This window comes from Vipera ursinii, assembly GCF_947247035.1.
Source record: "Vipera ursinii genome assembly, chromosome: Z".
Taxonomy (NCBI): domain Eukaryota; kingdom Metazoa; phylum Chordata; class Lepidosauria; order Squamata; family Viperidae; genus Vipera; species Vipera ursinii.
Window position 1 is genome coordinate 64755974 of NC_139517.1, and position 16976 is coordinate 64772949.

General features: G+C 42.7%; 1 protein-coding gene across 10 annotated transcripts in view; it reads left to right on the forward strand.

Annotated features, from left to right (window-relative positions):
• The window catches only part of TPK1 (thiamin pyrophosphokinase 1), a 474010-nt gene that overhangs the window by 419946 nt on the left and 37088 nt on the right, over positions 1-16976 (forward strand). Inside the window, exon 9 of one of the 10 annotated variants that reach the window (XM_083378312.1) lies at positions 16172-16318. The exons of the other annotated variants lie outside the window; for them this stretch is intronic. Coding sequence (XP_083234438.1) covers positions 16172-16290 — 119 coding nt within the window. The 3' untranslated portion in view covers positions 16291-16318. The remainder of the gene's footprint in view (positions 1-16171; positions 16319-16976) is intronic. 10 annotated transcript variants of the gene reach the window in all.

Genomic DNA, 16976 nt, shown 5'->3' on the forward strand with positions numbered 1-16976 from the left:
AGTATCCAAATAGTTAAACAATTTATATAATGAGGAAGCCCCTGAATTGGAGTATATCCACCTCTTCCTCCTAGGGCTGACAGAAAGATTTGAGGACCCATCCATAGCCCTCAAAGCAGAAGAACAAATCCGCAAGATAAAACAAGCTGTCCCGCCTGCCCTTAAGTACGTGCAGGAGTTCCGCAAGATAGGCAGTCAGATAGAGAGATGGCCTGAGCAATCCATAATTCATTATTTCAGGGAAGGGTTGGATGACCACTTTTCTCAGGCTACATCTACCAAGCTGTACCTGACCAGCTGCAAGAATGGTACCGGGCAGCGGTAAGATTAGATTTTCAGTTCGCCTGCTATAAGAAGCCTCTCCCAATGACAGCAATGAGCTGTTTGAGAGTTTAAAAGACTATTTGCTGCTGAACCAGTCCTCAAGCATCCATGCCCAGGAGAGCCCTTTGGATTCCAAGCTGATGCCAGCGACGTTGCAGTCGGAGCTGTATTACTGCAAAAGAACAAAAGTGGAGTCCTACAACCCTGTGCCTACACCTCCAAAAAATTCACTGAATGTGAGAGGAGATGGAGTCCTACAACCCTGTGCCTACACCTCCAAAAAATTCACTGAAAGTGAGAGGAGATGGGCAATCTGGGAGAAGGAGGCCTTTGCCATTAGGTGGAGCCTGTTAAACTGGCAACACTATTTAGAGGGGAGCAAGGTGCCATTTGAAGAATGGACAGATCACAAAAATCTAGAGGCACTGAAGATCCCCCGCAAACTGTCCCCAAAGCAAGTGTGGTGGGCACAGTACTCTAATCACTTCAACTTCACTCTAAAGTACATACCAGGAGGAAAAAACTTCTTAGCTGATGTGCTATCTTGGTTGTTGTTGTTGTTAGTTGCGAAGTTGTGTCTGACCAATCGTGACCCCATGGACAACATTCCTTCAGGCCTTCCTGTCCTCTACCATCTTCTGGAGTCCATTTAGGCTCACGTCTACTGCTTCAGTGACTCCATCCAGCCACCTCATTATCTGTCGTCCCCTTCTTCTCTTGCCCTCAACCTTTCCCAGCATTAGGCTCTTCTCCAGTTCTTTGATCTGCCTCGTTAATCAGAACCATGACATTTAGTTTCTATCAACTTCAGCCAACATTTTTAAAAAAACATGTATACTCTATATAAACTCCCCTATGAAGAAAACAAATTGAAAATTCTAACACGATTTTGCTTCATTACACATTACGTCCCTCCCACTCAAAACTAATAAATGCCGCTCCAGTCACCAAATATTTGCCATCTCTTGTCTAAATTCACTTGCCATGTGCTTCATGTTTTTAAACTATTTTGATTTCAGATTATTCTGTCACCCAATTTAACGTTCAATAATACTGATCAAATTCCCGTACTCCTATCCATCTTTATTCATATTTTAAGACCAATTGCCAAATGTTTTGTTATTTTCCCCCAGAAATTAAACAGTAGTATTGTCCTTATCAACAACCTCCATCCAGGGTTAAGCATGGTGTAGTACAGAGGTGTCAAACTCAATTTCATTTAGGGCCGCATCAGCATTGCAGTTGCCCTCGGGGTGTGTGGCCAGGGTAGGCATGGCCTACTGGGTAGGCGTGGCTGGACTGCATGTGGCCTACTGGGTGGGCATGACCAGCTCTACATCATTCGTATCAAGGGTGCCTATAGGGGCCTGGGCAGGAGTGGGATGGATCTGAAAGTCTCTGGCAGAAGGGGGTGGACCGGGGCAAGTGCCAAGGCATGGTCCACTGGAGGAGCATCACTGTTCCTCTCAGGCCATGCAGGGGGGCTGGACAGTGGCGTGGGTGCCTGGAGCCCTGGGCAATGAATTGATGATAATGCTGATCATTTGAAAATCATCAATAGGATAACCTTTTTCACCCAGCTCTTTTCTAATTCCTTTCATTTTAGTCAAATGTTTTCCGATACATTCACCAGGTTTTAATCGGGAACCGTGGAACTCAGACAAAAGTAAACATGTTGACTCAATTGACGTAGGCCGATAACATGTCTCTAATTGAGTCCAAATTTGTTGGGCAGTTGCATCTTGCGAAAATGTGAGCTGCAGCTCAGTGTCCATTGACATTAATAATGTTGTACATGCTTTATTATCCAAGTCCCATATGTCAGGAGTCCATGGCTGGACAGGATTATTAAACACCATCATGTGAGTACCTTCTCTGCGTAGCAATAGGCCAACTTCACTGTAATTCTGTCCTGACCGCTTTAATTTTAGGTCACCAGCCAGTGGTACAATGGAGGGTGTCTGTTGAGGAACATGCAGTTGAGGTACATGCTGTGCAGGTTGTGCAATCTGACCATAACCTGCAGGGGGCATCAGTGGCATCTGTGCCTGTGCCCAGACATGCGGCAGTTGCATTGGAGCTGCCGGTGGTACAGGTGCTGGCTGTGACTGTATTTGAGCCGCCAGTCCACCCTGGCCAGCAGAAGACGCTGGGGCTGGTGCATTAGCATGACCTGTAGAAGGCACTGGCCTTCACAATTGAGAACCCAGTGGCAATTGTGTGTGGGCTAAATATGGATGTGCTCTTTCAGGGACTTGCATAGAAGCAATATTAACAGGAATACTAGTACCATCAGGGGCTGGAACCTCAGGTAACTGTAGAAACTTTGCGTCTCTGAGCAGTGATTCCTGCATGGACATTTGCGAGAGTGAGAGCTCCAGGCTTTGCAATTCATGTCTTAATGCAGCTTCACCAGCAGATGGTGCTCTAATTTTAGATTCAGGCATCATTGTGACTCTGTGTGTAGACATTCGAGACTGCCCATAGTCATGTGACTGTAATATAGGAGCTTCCAGTTCCCATTCATCTGACATGACACTCAATGGTGGGTGTGACTTTGGCTTTGGAGAAGAAGGAGGAGGTGAAGGCAACATGGCCGACACTGGCCTTTGAATCACAGCAGAGCCCCCCTCATGCTGCTGAATCATTGATACATATTGTTTTGCCTGCTGCAATCGCTTTTCAAAAACACCAATTTGTTCACAGTAGCCTTGCACAGCCCTCTCTCGCATAGTTGGCTCAGGGCTTGGAGGAGCATAAGGAATGTTCTCCAGCCTGACTTTAGGTTTCGCTCCAAGCCTTTTGAATTCATCATGAGCCCCTGGAGTATGAACATTTTTAAGGGCAGCTGCCAGGGAGCTTGGAAAAGCATAAAAAAGTGACTAACCTTGCATCGTCGACAGGAGCAGGTGCGTCTTCTCCAAGGCGTGTGGCTGAAGCGAGCGGAGTCTGTAAACTCAAAGGAAGATGCCCCAGAGACAGGCTCCGAGCCTCCCTTTTTATCTGTGCCTTCCTTCCTGACATGTTTCAGCAGTTAATCACAGCTTCCTCAGTCTCCAGAACTATCTAACTGATAACAGTCTCAGAAACATGCATCGTCTAAAACATAAATCAAACCATCCTTGGCAACCAAATGTCAAGGAATAATTCTTCCTATCAGAGGGCGATGGACCGTGCTTCAGATGATGCATAATGTGTGTGGGTGAAGGAAAATAAAGCCTGACGCATATTCTATTAAAAACCTTTAATCACAAAAGAAATATATATATAAACAAAGCTAACCGACTACATCCTCTCTCATCAGATAGTAAAAGAAAAAATGTAAAGACAAAAACTAGGAAACTTTTTACGCTTGCACACACAGCAAAACTAACTCATAACATAGCTAGACCACATGACATTCACTATGGTTACCAGATAGGCTATCAACACAGGTGCAGAACAGAAGGAAATGTACAATTAGAATTGAGCTTTTCGGACGAACTAAAAAAAACGTGCAGTGACAAAATGCCCAGCCCTCAAGGACCCATGGCACTAAGCCTAGCTCCACTTTCCCAAGGGGGCACTCACCTGCACTTACCTCCTTCTCTACGCTGCTTCTGCTGTGCTTGCTCTTCTTAGCCAGGTTGTTCATGTTGGGTATGAGGGCAAAGTCAGAGGGAGGCCCACTCCCTCTCCATGTCAGGAGACCTGGCTTTGTATCCAAAACTTCCTTAGGAACAGGATGGGAGACCCACAGCATAGGCCAGGAGGAGGGGGCAAGGGGATGGTGAAAGGGTAGCATGGTAGGATTTAAGGCAGGACTTCCCTCAGACTCCTTCCTTCCTTCCTTCCTTCCTTCCTTCCTTCCTTCCTTCCTTCCTTCCTTCCCTTCCCCTCCCTTCCCTTCCCTTCCCTTCCTTCCTGAACAGAGTAGTGGGAAAACATTTGAGATGAGGGAGGGAGAAAAACAGGCAAGAAACACAGCTGGGGAGGTGTCACCCTTTGTGAGGAATGAAGAAATGCACCATCACCTGGAAGTGGCCAGTACATGGCCCTCGCCTACTTCACATATCTGGCTTGGTGGGCTCTGGGGGAGGAGACCCCATGAACAGCGTGAGAGTCGACATTACCTGTGCAATTACCTGGTTTTGGATGCCTGGCAGATGGGGGCAAGACCAAAGATGCAAGAGCATCTTGAGGCAACCCTGCCAAAGAAAAGCTCTTCAAAAATGACTGAGGCAGACCTGCAGGCAGGAACGTTGAGAATCATGCTCCCTGGACCGTCAGGAAGCCAAGAGATTGGTAGTCATTGAGGACTCTGAGGAATGGAAGTACCTGTCTGCAGTCCGCAGCCAATCAATGGAGAAGTTAGTGGAAAGCTTCGAGGGGCTAGAGGTGAGAAGCGGGGAACAACTCTCCCATTCCTCACCTGCAAGTGAACACGATGACCATCGGGGCTGATGCCAATCTGTGCCTAAGAGAAGCCCCAGCCCCATCGACAGGACGTGAGCAGCTTCCCCAACTCCAAAGCCACCAGCACTAACCTCCAACCTGGTAAGGAAAGAGAGTCTCTGCCACCACTCAGGACACAGTCTGGGTTGTCGCTGCTCCTCTAGAACTCCAGAGCACCACTTGTGACACAAGAGCACCAGCCACCAGAGAACCTCTGGTCGGCATAGATCATCATGATCTACCAACAGGCACCACCACTGCGATAGCTCCAGACGGCGGAACTAGAATGACAAACCCGACAGACATCCTTGCTACCGAAGCCCGAGCCACCACCAGTACAGTTGAAGCCCAGATTGTCACAGGTATTGTGGGAGCCCTGACCATCATTACTATCGGTCACATAGCCCAGAGCATCACCGCCAGAGCCTGAGGCCTGCACAGGTAGAAGGTCCCAATGTGAGCATTCAGCAAGATTTGATTCAACAGCTGTGCGCCCTAATGGTCAGGCAGCAACAGGTTGGGGCACTGCAGCAGCTGTGGGGCCTACAGCTATTGGGGATGCCACAGCCAATGCTGGGATGTCAACAACTGTTAGGAATGCAAAAGCCATGAGTGGGGCAGCAGCCCATGAATGCACAGCAGCCCATGAACGCACAGCAGCCAATGGACCTGCAGCAATTGGGAATGCTGCCGCTACCACCGGGAGGTCAACAACCATTGGGGGTGCGGCAGCAATATGGGTGGAAGCATCCCCTGAATGCAGAGCAGCTGGGGGGGCTGCAGCAATTGGGAATGCCGCAGCCACTATTTTTCCCCATGACATTTCATAATTATTTTTATATAGCTTCACATTTGAGGCTGACAAATATATCCCCAAATATTTAATCCTTTTAACTATTTCAAATCCCGTTAATTCTTCTAAAACAGCCTTTTGTGATACTGTCATATTTTTAGACAATATTTTAGTTTTTTGTATATTAATCTTAAATCCAGAAACTTTCCCATATTGTATTATTATCTCCATCAATTCTACAACCGAATAATCCGGCTGGGTTACTGTAACCACCAGATCATCTGCAAATGCCCTCAGTCTATAGTCCTGATCTCTTATTTGAACTCCCCTAATTTTTTCCGAATCACGTATTTTAATCAGTAATATTTCCAATGTTAAAACAAATAATAGAGGTGACAACGGGCACCCCTGCCTTGTGCCCTTTTCAATATTACATGGTTCAGTCAAGCTATTGTTAACTATTATACGGGCTGTTTGCTTTTGATATATCACCCTGATTGGTTGTAAAAATTTGTCCCCAAATTCCATTTTCTCTAATACTTTCATCAAAAATTGCCAATCCAATTGATCAAAGGCTTTTTCAGCATCCAAAAAAATCAATGCTGCAGATCTGGTTGTTTCTTTCCAAAAATTCCAATAAATCTACAATATGTCTCACATTATTCTTCATTTGTCTACCACTTATAAATCCAGTTTGGTCACCATGAATCACTTGTTGTATTACCCTCATTAATCTATTAGCTAGGATTTTTGTAAATATCTTATAATCAGTATTCAAAAATGATATTGGCCTGTAATTTTTTGCTTGAATGGTATCCTGATCTTCCTTCGGAATCGAAGAAATATTGATATTTTTTAAGTGTCCTCAAGCAAACTCCACCCCTCAGTTCATTTGGTCACTTCCGGATCAGCCGGGTTCCAGTTGGCAAGCCCCTCGTGGGAAAAGGAGAAACATCAGTCCATTCGTAGCAGAATCAATCCCACCCCTTCACATTCCATTCGAAGAAACAAACTAGATTCCCCCACCCCCTTTTCCCCCACCCCCTTCTGTAAGATGAGAGGGAAAATTCTTCTCATTGATCTTATTATGATGGGTAACAGGCAGGCTAAATAAACAAAAAGTTAATCTAAGGAAAGGAAGTGGAAGCAATAAACTCCCATGTTTATTCCTTTTCTTCCTTGGGAATGGCAGAATCCAGGGGTGTGGGTGAGATTTGGGTTTGCACAGATAAGAGAGTTAGAAATGAAATATAAATGGATTCTGACAGGAACTTTTATTGAGAGATAAAGATAGCAAGAGAGCTAAGCAAGATCTAAAGTGAATTGCTACATAAAAATATTCATTTCACAAAACCCCACCCCAGAGTCCAACTGTCCAGATCACGTCCAAGCCAATCCACAGGTGTTATGGGAACCAGAGCTGATAATGGACAGTTCTCAGGTGCTTCATCGGATCTTGCAATGGACTGGAGACAAGGCAGATGGCCCCTGGCACATTCCATTCCCCTTTTCACACCCAAAGACATATATCAAAGTTGAGGAAGAACAGCCCCCAGCCTCCTCCCAGCAGAGAAAAATCTCCCCCCTCCTACTAGAATGGCAGTCCCAAAAAGAATCATTGAAGAGGTTTCTGACAGACAGGATTTGGCATTTTTATCCACCCTATTGAGTCCTTCCCAAGGACTGAGATAGGGAGATGTTGTCGTTTGATGGTATTAAAGTATTGTCAAAGGATGTAAGCTGTTCCAAGTAAAGCTGTCTTTTGCAATTGACTGGTGATGATTTTGTCAATGCTGATGGTGTTCAAATGGTGCTCCAGATGTTTTGGGATTGTGCCCAAGGTGCTTATTACTATTGGTATTATCTTTCCTTTCTTTTGCCACAGTCCTTTTATTTGCAGGTTTTAGTATTTTGAGTTTTTCTCCATTTCTTTCTTTTCTGTTCTGCTGTTTCCAGATACTGTCTCAGTTTAATGTGAAGCTTGTGAAAAAGGCATTTGAAGAAAACAAAGGGATTAATAGAGCAAAATACAAGTTTATAAATACAAAAAAGAAGGTTTGTGTATTAAAACATGAAGATGGCTCTGTGTGTAGAACAAGACAGGAAATGTTAGAAATAATCGGAAAATTCTATTCATTATACAAAAATCAAGATCAATCAAAAGTAACAATATGCACGAAACAGAAAATGCCAGATATTCTAGCAGAGGAAGTATCAAGTGCCATAAAATTAATGAAAAATTGCAAAATTTCAGGAAGTGACTGTTATGGTTGAAATGCTGAAAGCTGGTGGACACAGTTTAAACAAGATATTAGCAAAACTATACTAACAATGCCTGAGAGAAGAAAAAAATACCTGATGCATGGAAAAATGTTGAAAGGGGCCCAAGATGATTTAAAGAACTATTGCCCAATAAGCCTTCTTTCAGTCATCCACAAGAATATTGAGAACATTAAATGATGCATAGCCAAAGGAGCAGGCAGGGTTCAGAAGTGGCTAGAGCACAATGGATGATATGCAGGTTGTTCAGCAAGTCATTGAAAGGTGAATAAGTACACCATACCTCTGTGTATGGCTTTCACTGATTACAAGAAGGCATTTGACTTAGTATTCCAGCAAGCAATAATTAAGGCATTGTTCAACCAAGGCGCAGATGCTGCTTATTACAATCAATATATGAAAAAACAATGGCAACAATTTGCCTTAATGATCTTAAAGTGGAAATCAACATAGAACGAGGTGTTTGACAAGGCAATACAATACAATATAATATCACCTATCCTTTTCTCAGCCTGCCTTTAAGAAGTATTTCGCAAACTAGACTGGGCAAAAGATGGAATAAAAATCAATGGCATCTATTTAAATCACTTAACATTTGCAGATGATGCTGTTCTCTTCTCACAAGACCAAGAAGAGCTACAAAGAAACATACAAGAGCTACACAAAGCAAGAGAACCATTTGGCTTAAAAATAAATCTGAAAAAGAGTCAGATTATGTTTAATAAATTCACCAAAGAAAGAAACATTTTTATATCTGGAGATGAACTAGGCATAGTAGACCACTACATATAACTTGAACAATGGATCTCAATGGAAGGTGATACAATAAGGTAAATTGAATAGCGTGTTAAATGTGATTGGCAGTCATTCAGCAAATGAAGCATAATTTTCAAGAACAACCTCACGCAATGCCTGAAGAGAAAAATTTTTGATCTGCATGCTACCTGCTCTATTATATGCCAGTGAAACATAGACCTAACCTCACAATCGATACAAAAGCTAAAAGTGGTGCAAAGAGCCATAGAAAGATACATGCTCGGAATTACAAGAGAAGATAGAAAGACCTGCACATGGATTAGAGAAGAAACAAAAATATACAATATCATCAAGAGAGTAAAAGAATTGAAATGGAGATGGGCTGGTCACATAGCAAGAAGAACTGATGGCTGGTGGACCAAGGCAGTCATAGAATGGATCCCATTTGATAAAAAGTGTTGACAAAAGAGATCTAAAACAAGATGGATTGATGACATCAGCAAGTATTGCGGGCCCAATTGGCAAAAGAAAGCTCAGGACCATATAGGTTGGAATTATGCAGAAGACATGCCTTCATCCTGCAGTGGATAGACAATGGCTAAAATGATGATGATGATGATCCCAGTGCATCATTGTTGCTATTTTACCATACTGATGTTTGTAGTCAGTCTGTGAGATTTGCTTGTAACAACTTAAGTGATCCGCTGTTTCTTCAGCTTCTTTTTAGAGGAAGAAGGAATTGTCTTCTCAATTCTTGCTTTGTATGTATTTGTTCTTAAGGCTTGGTCTTGTGCAGCCAGAATTAGCTCCTCTCTCTCTTTCTTCAGCTTTCCTGCTTTTAGCTATTGCCAGGTCTTGTTATCTGCTTTGCTGGCTATTTTTTTAATGCATCTTGCCATATGTCTTTTCTGTTCTTCATTTGGTTTTTCTTGCAGGCCAATTTGGTTTCTCCAGTACTCAGTATTATTTATCATCATTTATGAAATTTTTATTATAAATATACCTTTTACAGAATAAAAACAATACAATTTTTTAAAAAAGTAAAAAAGTAATAAGAAAATAAGAAAGAAAAAAGAAAAGAAAAGCAGTGGCTTCTTTACAGCAATTATAAATGCATTTATATTTATTCTGTTTCTCTGTAGTTATGGCTCCCTTATTCCCATCTTTTTTGTTAGTTTTTAACTCAGCTTTATTCTTTTTATAAATAACTCAAGGCAATGAACATGCCTAATACTTCTTCTTCCTTATATTTTCAGCAATACCCTATGGGGAGGTGATTTCAGCTGTGAGAGAGTGACTGGCTCAAAGTTCCCCAGCTGGCTTTTGTGCCTAAGACAGGACTAGAACTCACAATATTCTAGTTTCTAGCCTGGTATCTTAGTCACTAAACAAAAGTGGCTATCCGTTCTACCCTTTGTAATCATTAAATACATAAATAACAAATTTATTTTTGTGTTTTTAGCAAAAAAGTCCATAAAGGGTTCCAGTCACTGACAAATGTAGTTTTCCTTATTACTCAAGCAAGTTAATTTTGCCATCTCTGCAAATTTTATACTTTTTACCAGCAACTGTATTTCAGAATCTTTTCATTTTTGTGATATCACTGCAGATATCTTGTACAATATTCCATATGCCTTTTCTAGTTGTCTATCCATTAGTCCCAATAATAAATTGTAGGTTTAGTTGAAAAATAATCTTTTTTAAAAATTAATCATTGTTTGTATTTAAACCCAAAATCCTCTTTTATTTAGTTTCTGATATGGGTCATCTGTCAAAGTGACCAAAACACTTTCAATAAATGATCTGATTGAAAGCCCAATTGAAACGAGTCCAATCAAGATCATCTAGTGGAGGTGTGAGGCCACCACCTTCTCAGTAACCTTTTCAGGAAAAATCTAGGCATTTTAAACACCATTTAAAATACACACTATTTGCAAGTGTTTTTTTTAATGTGTGAGTGAGTGTTACTTTAATAAAGATACATAATGTTTTGTTATAGAGCACGGGTCGGCAACCCGTGGCTCCGGAGCCGCATGCGGCTCTTTGAGCCGTCTCCTGCGGCTCCCAGCCGCCCAGTGCGCGTGCACCTCTTCGAACGGGCAGTGGTGCGCGCGCACCTCTCCAAATGGAGAGTGGCACCGCCTGTTTGGAGAGGTGCGCGCGCACCTCTCCGAACGGGCGGAGGTGCACGCGCACCTCCCCAAACCTTTGGAGAGGTGCGCGCGTACCTGTGTGCGAACGGGCAGCGGCTCCGCTTCTTGGGAAAGCTGCCGCGGCCTGTCTGCAAAGCTGGGCCAAATTTGGATGGGTCCCGCTCTACATGCGAGGCTCTCCAAGTTAATTCAGAAAGGAGTGGATCTGTGTTAGAGGCGCACGGAGCGAGTCCAGCGGAGCGTTCGTCCACCCCTCCGAAGCTCTCGTGTTTCTTGCGCGAGGTAATCGCCCAGAGAAGCCGCTTCGGGTTACAACACAGCGAAAGGTAACTGGAGATGATCCACATGTGAGCAAACTCACCAGGTGACCCTTGTTGCCCCCCCCCGGCTTTCTGTCCCCTCCACCCCGAAACCCTTAATTGCAAGACGCCTTCCCATTGACCGAGGTCTCCTCTTCTTTCCTCTGCCTTCCTCTGCCTCCTCCTCCCTTGTACACCTACTATCCACTTTTATGCTTCCTTAGACCCTCCCGCCCCCGCCCCGACGGTTCCCTTCCAGCAGCCGCAGACTCTCGCCTTCGGGGTGTGCGCGAAAGCCGCTGATCTTTAGGTGAAGGGCAAGCTAAGGGCAGGGCGGCAGCATCTCGGTCCTAAATGGGCATGTGCAGAGCTCTCGCGCACGTGCTCACTGGGACCTCATGAGGACTTCGGAGGGCACATTTCTCGAAGGGAAAGCGAATCGCGCCTTTGCCGGCTGCGGACTTTCAAGCCCGAGAGCAGTGGCGGCGGCTGCCTTTTAGCGCCGGCAGGCTCGTTCCTTCGCTCAAGCGCCAGCAGAGTCGGGGAGCTCAGCGGTGCCTAGACGCTCAACAGCAAACTGTGGCGGTGCCACTCTCCATTTGGAGAGGTGCGCACGCACCACTGCCCTTTCGAAGAGGGAGAAGCGGGATACTGGTTGGGTGGGGGAGCAGCAAAAGCGGGGGGGAGAGAGAGAGAAATGGCTCCGCCTTTGGTTCCCTGTCCTAAAGCACAGGGGCGCTAGAGAAAGTTTGGAGTTGGGTAAGGAAGCGCAAAATTCAGGAAGGAAAGCGGGGCGGCAGGCGAACAGGAGAACCGGGAGCATTGGGGGGGTGGAGGGGAGTGATTACTGTCTCGCTACTAAAACAAGGGCCGGCCACTCCGCTGGGGCGAGCATGCCTGTTCTGCTCCCTTTCTCTTCCAAGCGGCGCTGCTCAGCGGAGACGGCAAGAGGGCAAGAGCCTCTGCGGGCAGGGAGGGAGGAGCGGTGAGAAAGGGATGTTTGGGGTCTCTCGCCAAGGGGTGTAAACCGAGGAACCCCGAAAATCTTTGAGTAGAAAAGGAGGAGCTTTGGCAGGGAGGGAAGTGAGGTTGGAAAAGCAGGCCGGACGAAGGAAGGGAGCAGAGGCGGCAGCTTTGCAGACAGGCGGTCGCGCAACCGGGAACTGGTTCCATCACTCATTAAAAAAATGGCAACCGCACGCGCCCGCAAGAAAAAACTGTTTTGCGCATGCGCAAAACGTTTTTTGCGCATGCACGTGCATGGATGCACGCACGCGGCTCCCACTTTTTTTAATGTGTGATGGAACCGGTTCCCAGTGCCTCTTTTCCTTTTTCAGGTTGCCGACCCCTGTTCTAGAGCATCACTATTTTGCAAGAAGGACTAATAGTGTTTTTAGCTCTTAGCTCCTTTAGCCCATTTACCAGCTGACAGTTAATTAAAATATCTGATGCCAAGAACTGGACAGCAACCAAATCCTACATTTCACATCAATCACCAGCTAAGATTTTCTGTTGGAAACAAACTTATCTAACTACAGATAGAAATTGTATTTCTGAATTGCCATTGCTCTTCCAGTTTTTTTTTTAGACTCTCTCTTGAAGTCTCTTTGCAAAATTCTCAATGCTGTTTAGTATTTATAATTTAAATTGCAGTTATCTCTCAACTGATGCCTTATTTGCATAATATAGGTAGTGCTCGCTTAGTGACTGCTTCAACCAACAACCATTCAAAATTACAGTGGTTATGAAAAAGCAACATTGTAGCCAATATCCATATTTACAGATAGTTCTCAATTTACAATAAGGATTGGGACTGGATTTCTGGTCATAAGTTGTTATGGTTGTAAGTGAAGGCTCTTACTTTGCCAGATCTGATTTTACAACTTTTTTGTGGCAATTATTAAGGGGTACACACATGGCTGATAATCAAATATGCTATTGTTAAGTAAATACCAATATTGTAAATGCAAATCAATTCCTGCCAATTTTTACTCTGATAGAGAAACTGACAGGGTCAGTCATTTTATGTGAACAAAAGCATTGGATCTCAGAATAAAAGTACATTCATGTTATGTTAATTTCCACTTCCAATAGCACCCTTTGTTTTCTTTATTGCACAGTAACATAATTGGATCAGTTTAAATGGTAGTAGTTGATCTGTTTTAACTAATTTACACATGCAAATCATTTTATAAGTATGTACCATTCCATACAACTTTCCATATTGCAACTGACTAGAGAAAGAAACAGAAGTATGGTGAACAGATAGACTTACAACCAGAGTTGGGACTGGCATTTCCATTACTAAGCAATGTAATTGTAAAGAAAGAGGTCACATGACATCACTTAGCAACTGCAATCCCAGCAGTTCTGGTTGCCATCGTTAACTAACAGTTGCAGGTTGCTAAGTGACTATCCATGTCAATGCAAACCATTCCAGGCTTAATCCCTCCCAGTCTCGAATCTCACTAAGATTCAATCCCCCGCCTAGTTCATCTATTTCTCCATCTCCCCACTTTGGCCTTCCAGCACTCTTTCAGGGGAGCAAGCAGTCCTAGAAATTTGCATATCTGGAGCTGCTTGCCATGTCCTAGTGTAGGAAGAAAAGTCTTCATTATGGTTCATCCAAGCTGGGAATAAACATGGCAACTGCTTTGGGAAGAAAGTTGTAGTTTATTGAAGAGAACCAGACAGGAAGATGGCTGCAGAAAAGAAGGACTGACCACATGTAGGGAATAGGTTTTTATTCCCTCTGGATCCTTTTGTTTGGAGTTGCTTCCTGTTCCTGTTTGAGGTTATTTCCTATGTCACGTATTCTAACCTGGTATTCTTGATGGTGGTGGGTTAATCCTATTATGTCCCCTGCTTCCCTGGGGCTGTGGCTGATGTTGACTCTAGAGATCTTTCTTCCTAATCGCAGTTTCCTGACAAAATTATCACATCAGCATTCCTGCAGACTTGGTTTCTGCTTGGGAAAAAGAGATTTGGGGGCAGGGTTTGTTTCTGCTTTTAAAATCCTTTAGGGAAATATATTTTGCCCTTTTAATATTTCCTTCTCTGGGGGCCTGACTTCCCACAGTAGGAAACTGAAACCACCCCATCCACTTCCAGCCACTTTAGCCCAATCCAAACATTCCTGGCACTTGTTGCCCTTTGTGCTGCCATTCCAGCTGACATTCTCTACCTTGTAACTAACTCTGGCTGCTGAGAAGGCATGGCTGGCTTGGCTACCGGAATGGGATGGGATGAGCTTTTGCTATCGAAAAGAAAAGAAAAAAGTCCAAAGCATTCCCTTTGCAAAGACTTTGGCAGCTTCACATTCCAAAAGGGGGAAAAAACATTTCAAAGCAATCCCTTTGAGCAAGCTCTTTACAAAGAGGATGTTTTGCATTTTTTTTCTTTTTTAAATGCAAAGATCAACTCTTCCCAGAGTTACTTTATTTTTGGAAGTTCAAGTTTAGCCCCATTCATAAGTTCTTTGCAAATGAAGCTGCTCTAAGTTTTTTTTTCCTTTTTGGTACACAAAGCAGACTCTTCCCAAAAGCTCTTTGCAAAGGGACTACCTAGGTCTTTTCTTTTTTCTTTTTCTTTTTCTACAACTGAATCCCAGCCAAGCCCAGCAGCCAGACCAGGCATATCTTGTAAGCAACTTGACCAAAAAGATGGCAAAAATTAGCTGGTGGTGAAGCACAGGGCATCAAGGGGCCCCAAGGGCATAGATGGGGAGAGAATACATGAGTGGAGCAGTTAAAGCACCCTTGTAGTTCCAAGTGCAAGCATGCCACGAAGCACCTGACTTTTGAACACATGTTCATGGTGATAACGCAATAGCCATAACTTTGGGCACAAGTCACAGGTCCCTTTGTTCAGAGCCATCACACTTTGAATGGTCACTGAACGAATGCACATAAGTTGAAGTCTACCTGTACACTTAAAGACATGGACATACATTCTGAAGACATACCAGTTATATTAGGGTAAGGTAAAACTAAACTATTCTGGCCTGTTAAGGTAGATGTCAGGGTAAAATTTTTCAGCATTTCGATTTCTAGCATTCTAAATGTGCCATAAGCAAACTTATCTTTAAGCAGTCTCCACGTTTTGAAAAGATCAGAATGTCAACAAATTTCACTGGTGATATACATTTACCGGTTTATATCCTCCAAGGTCACATCAGATTTGGGTCTATAGCATGTCTTAAAAGTCAAAAGGTATTTTGTAAGGATGAAAATTTGATCCTAGAAGGGCAATTTACATATGCTCATATACCAATGTTGCTTGATTATTGATAATTATTTACCTGTCAATTGAATGTACTCATCATTTTATTTAAAGAGAAAAGGGTATTTGAACTGATATTAGGCGATAGCTAAATTCTGTGCCCAATGATTGAGCTATAATGATTATTTATACTATTTATACTATTTAGCTGTACGTGATGCTCATGTCAACAGATGATGAATGAATATTTCTTATATTTATGCATGCATTGAGGCAGATGTACATAAATGAAGCTTCACTTTAGTCAAATGGGTTTTAAAAACATTTAAAACAGCATTTGTAATATATTTACTTTTGAAAACAGCTTGTTAAGAGTGCTTCTCTGCTTACAGGCAGAGAAGTATAATAGATTTCAAAAACTTTGCCTCCTCCAATTTGTTTTTTCCAAGGCAGCTGACATTGTATTACTTTATTTATTTTATTAAATTTATTTATTTTATTAAATTTATATGCCGCCCTTTTCCCTAAGGACTCAGGGCGGCGCACAACAATAAAAATTAAAAACATAAAATAGAAAATTTAAAAAAGGATTAAACAATAAATACAATAATTATATGACAATTTAAAAACCAGTAAAAAGCGAACTTTGGATGTTTCTTTTTAAGATTTCATTCATTTGTTCATCGTTTTCTGTATATGTTTACTTAGGAGTAAATCCCTCTACATTTTGTGGAGATCTTTTTGTTAGATAATTGAGATTGCAGTTTAAAATGTACAAAGAAATACCCAGCGCCCTTGTTTCTCAGCACTGGCAGTAACCGATAATGTGGAAAGTTCATTACAATTTTCCACCAATCATTGTGCTTCTGAATATAATGTGGGTCAGGCTTCCTTTTCCCTTATTTTGTCAGCCTCAAGTGCACTCCTCATTCTGCAGAACAAACAAAATTGGAAAAGATTATATGTTCTGATAAGCAGCTATACAGCTTTTAGTTTCATGGAAAGCGATTTGAAAATACATGGATGCTAGAAATTATTCGGTGACTCAACTTGATGAGGTAAATCTTTGGATTGTCTTTCTGTTTATGTTCCATTTTCCTTTTGGAAAAATCAGAAGATTCTCTAGAAGAGATACTAAGAGTGAGGAACAGCTAGTTCCAAAGAGGATTGAGGTCAACCCTGGCAAGTTCCAACCAATACAAAGTGTCTTTAATCAATAGTTTAATGATTACTGTGGGAGTATAAGAAAGTATGAGAATAGCAAAGTACGTATCTCATGTATTTTTCATCTAAATATTAGAAAATTCTAAAGATGATGGTGATTTTTACTTGCAAATAATGTAAAGATCACCAAGAATGATGGGGTTTCTATCTCAAGGACAAACTGAGCAGATGTCCCAGCGAGGCTGGCCAGTTCTCATAACAAAATGAACAGAATTGATTGATGGACATAATCAACTGTGGGTGGCCCATAGGGAAAGGGGGAATTAATTATGCTTGCTTTTATGCGGAAATCCAGAGCTAGTTTTGCTTATTTTGTACCAATGTATTTTATTCAGTAAAGTTTTATACTCTTGGAAAAATAATGTCCCAGGAGTTTCTTTTTCTGGATTCATCAACTGGATAGCTGACACACAGACCTTCCAAGGAGACCAGGCAAGGTGTGTTTTTTTTCTGTTTTGAATTACCTTGTAGTTGAATTACCCCTAACTTCTC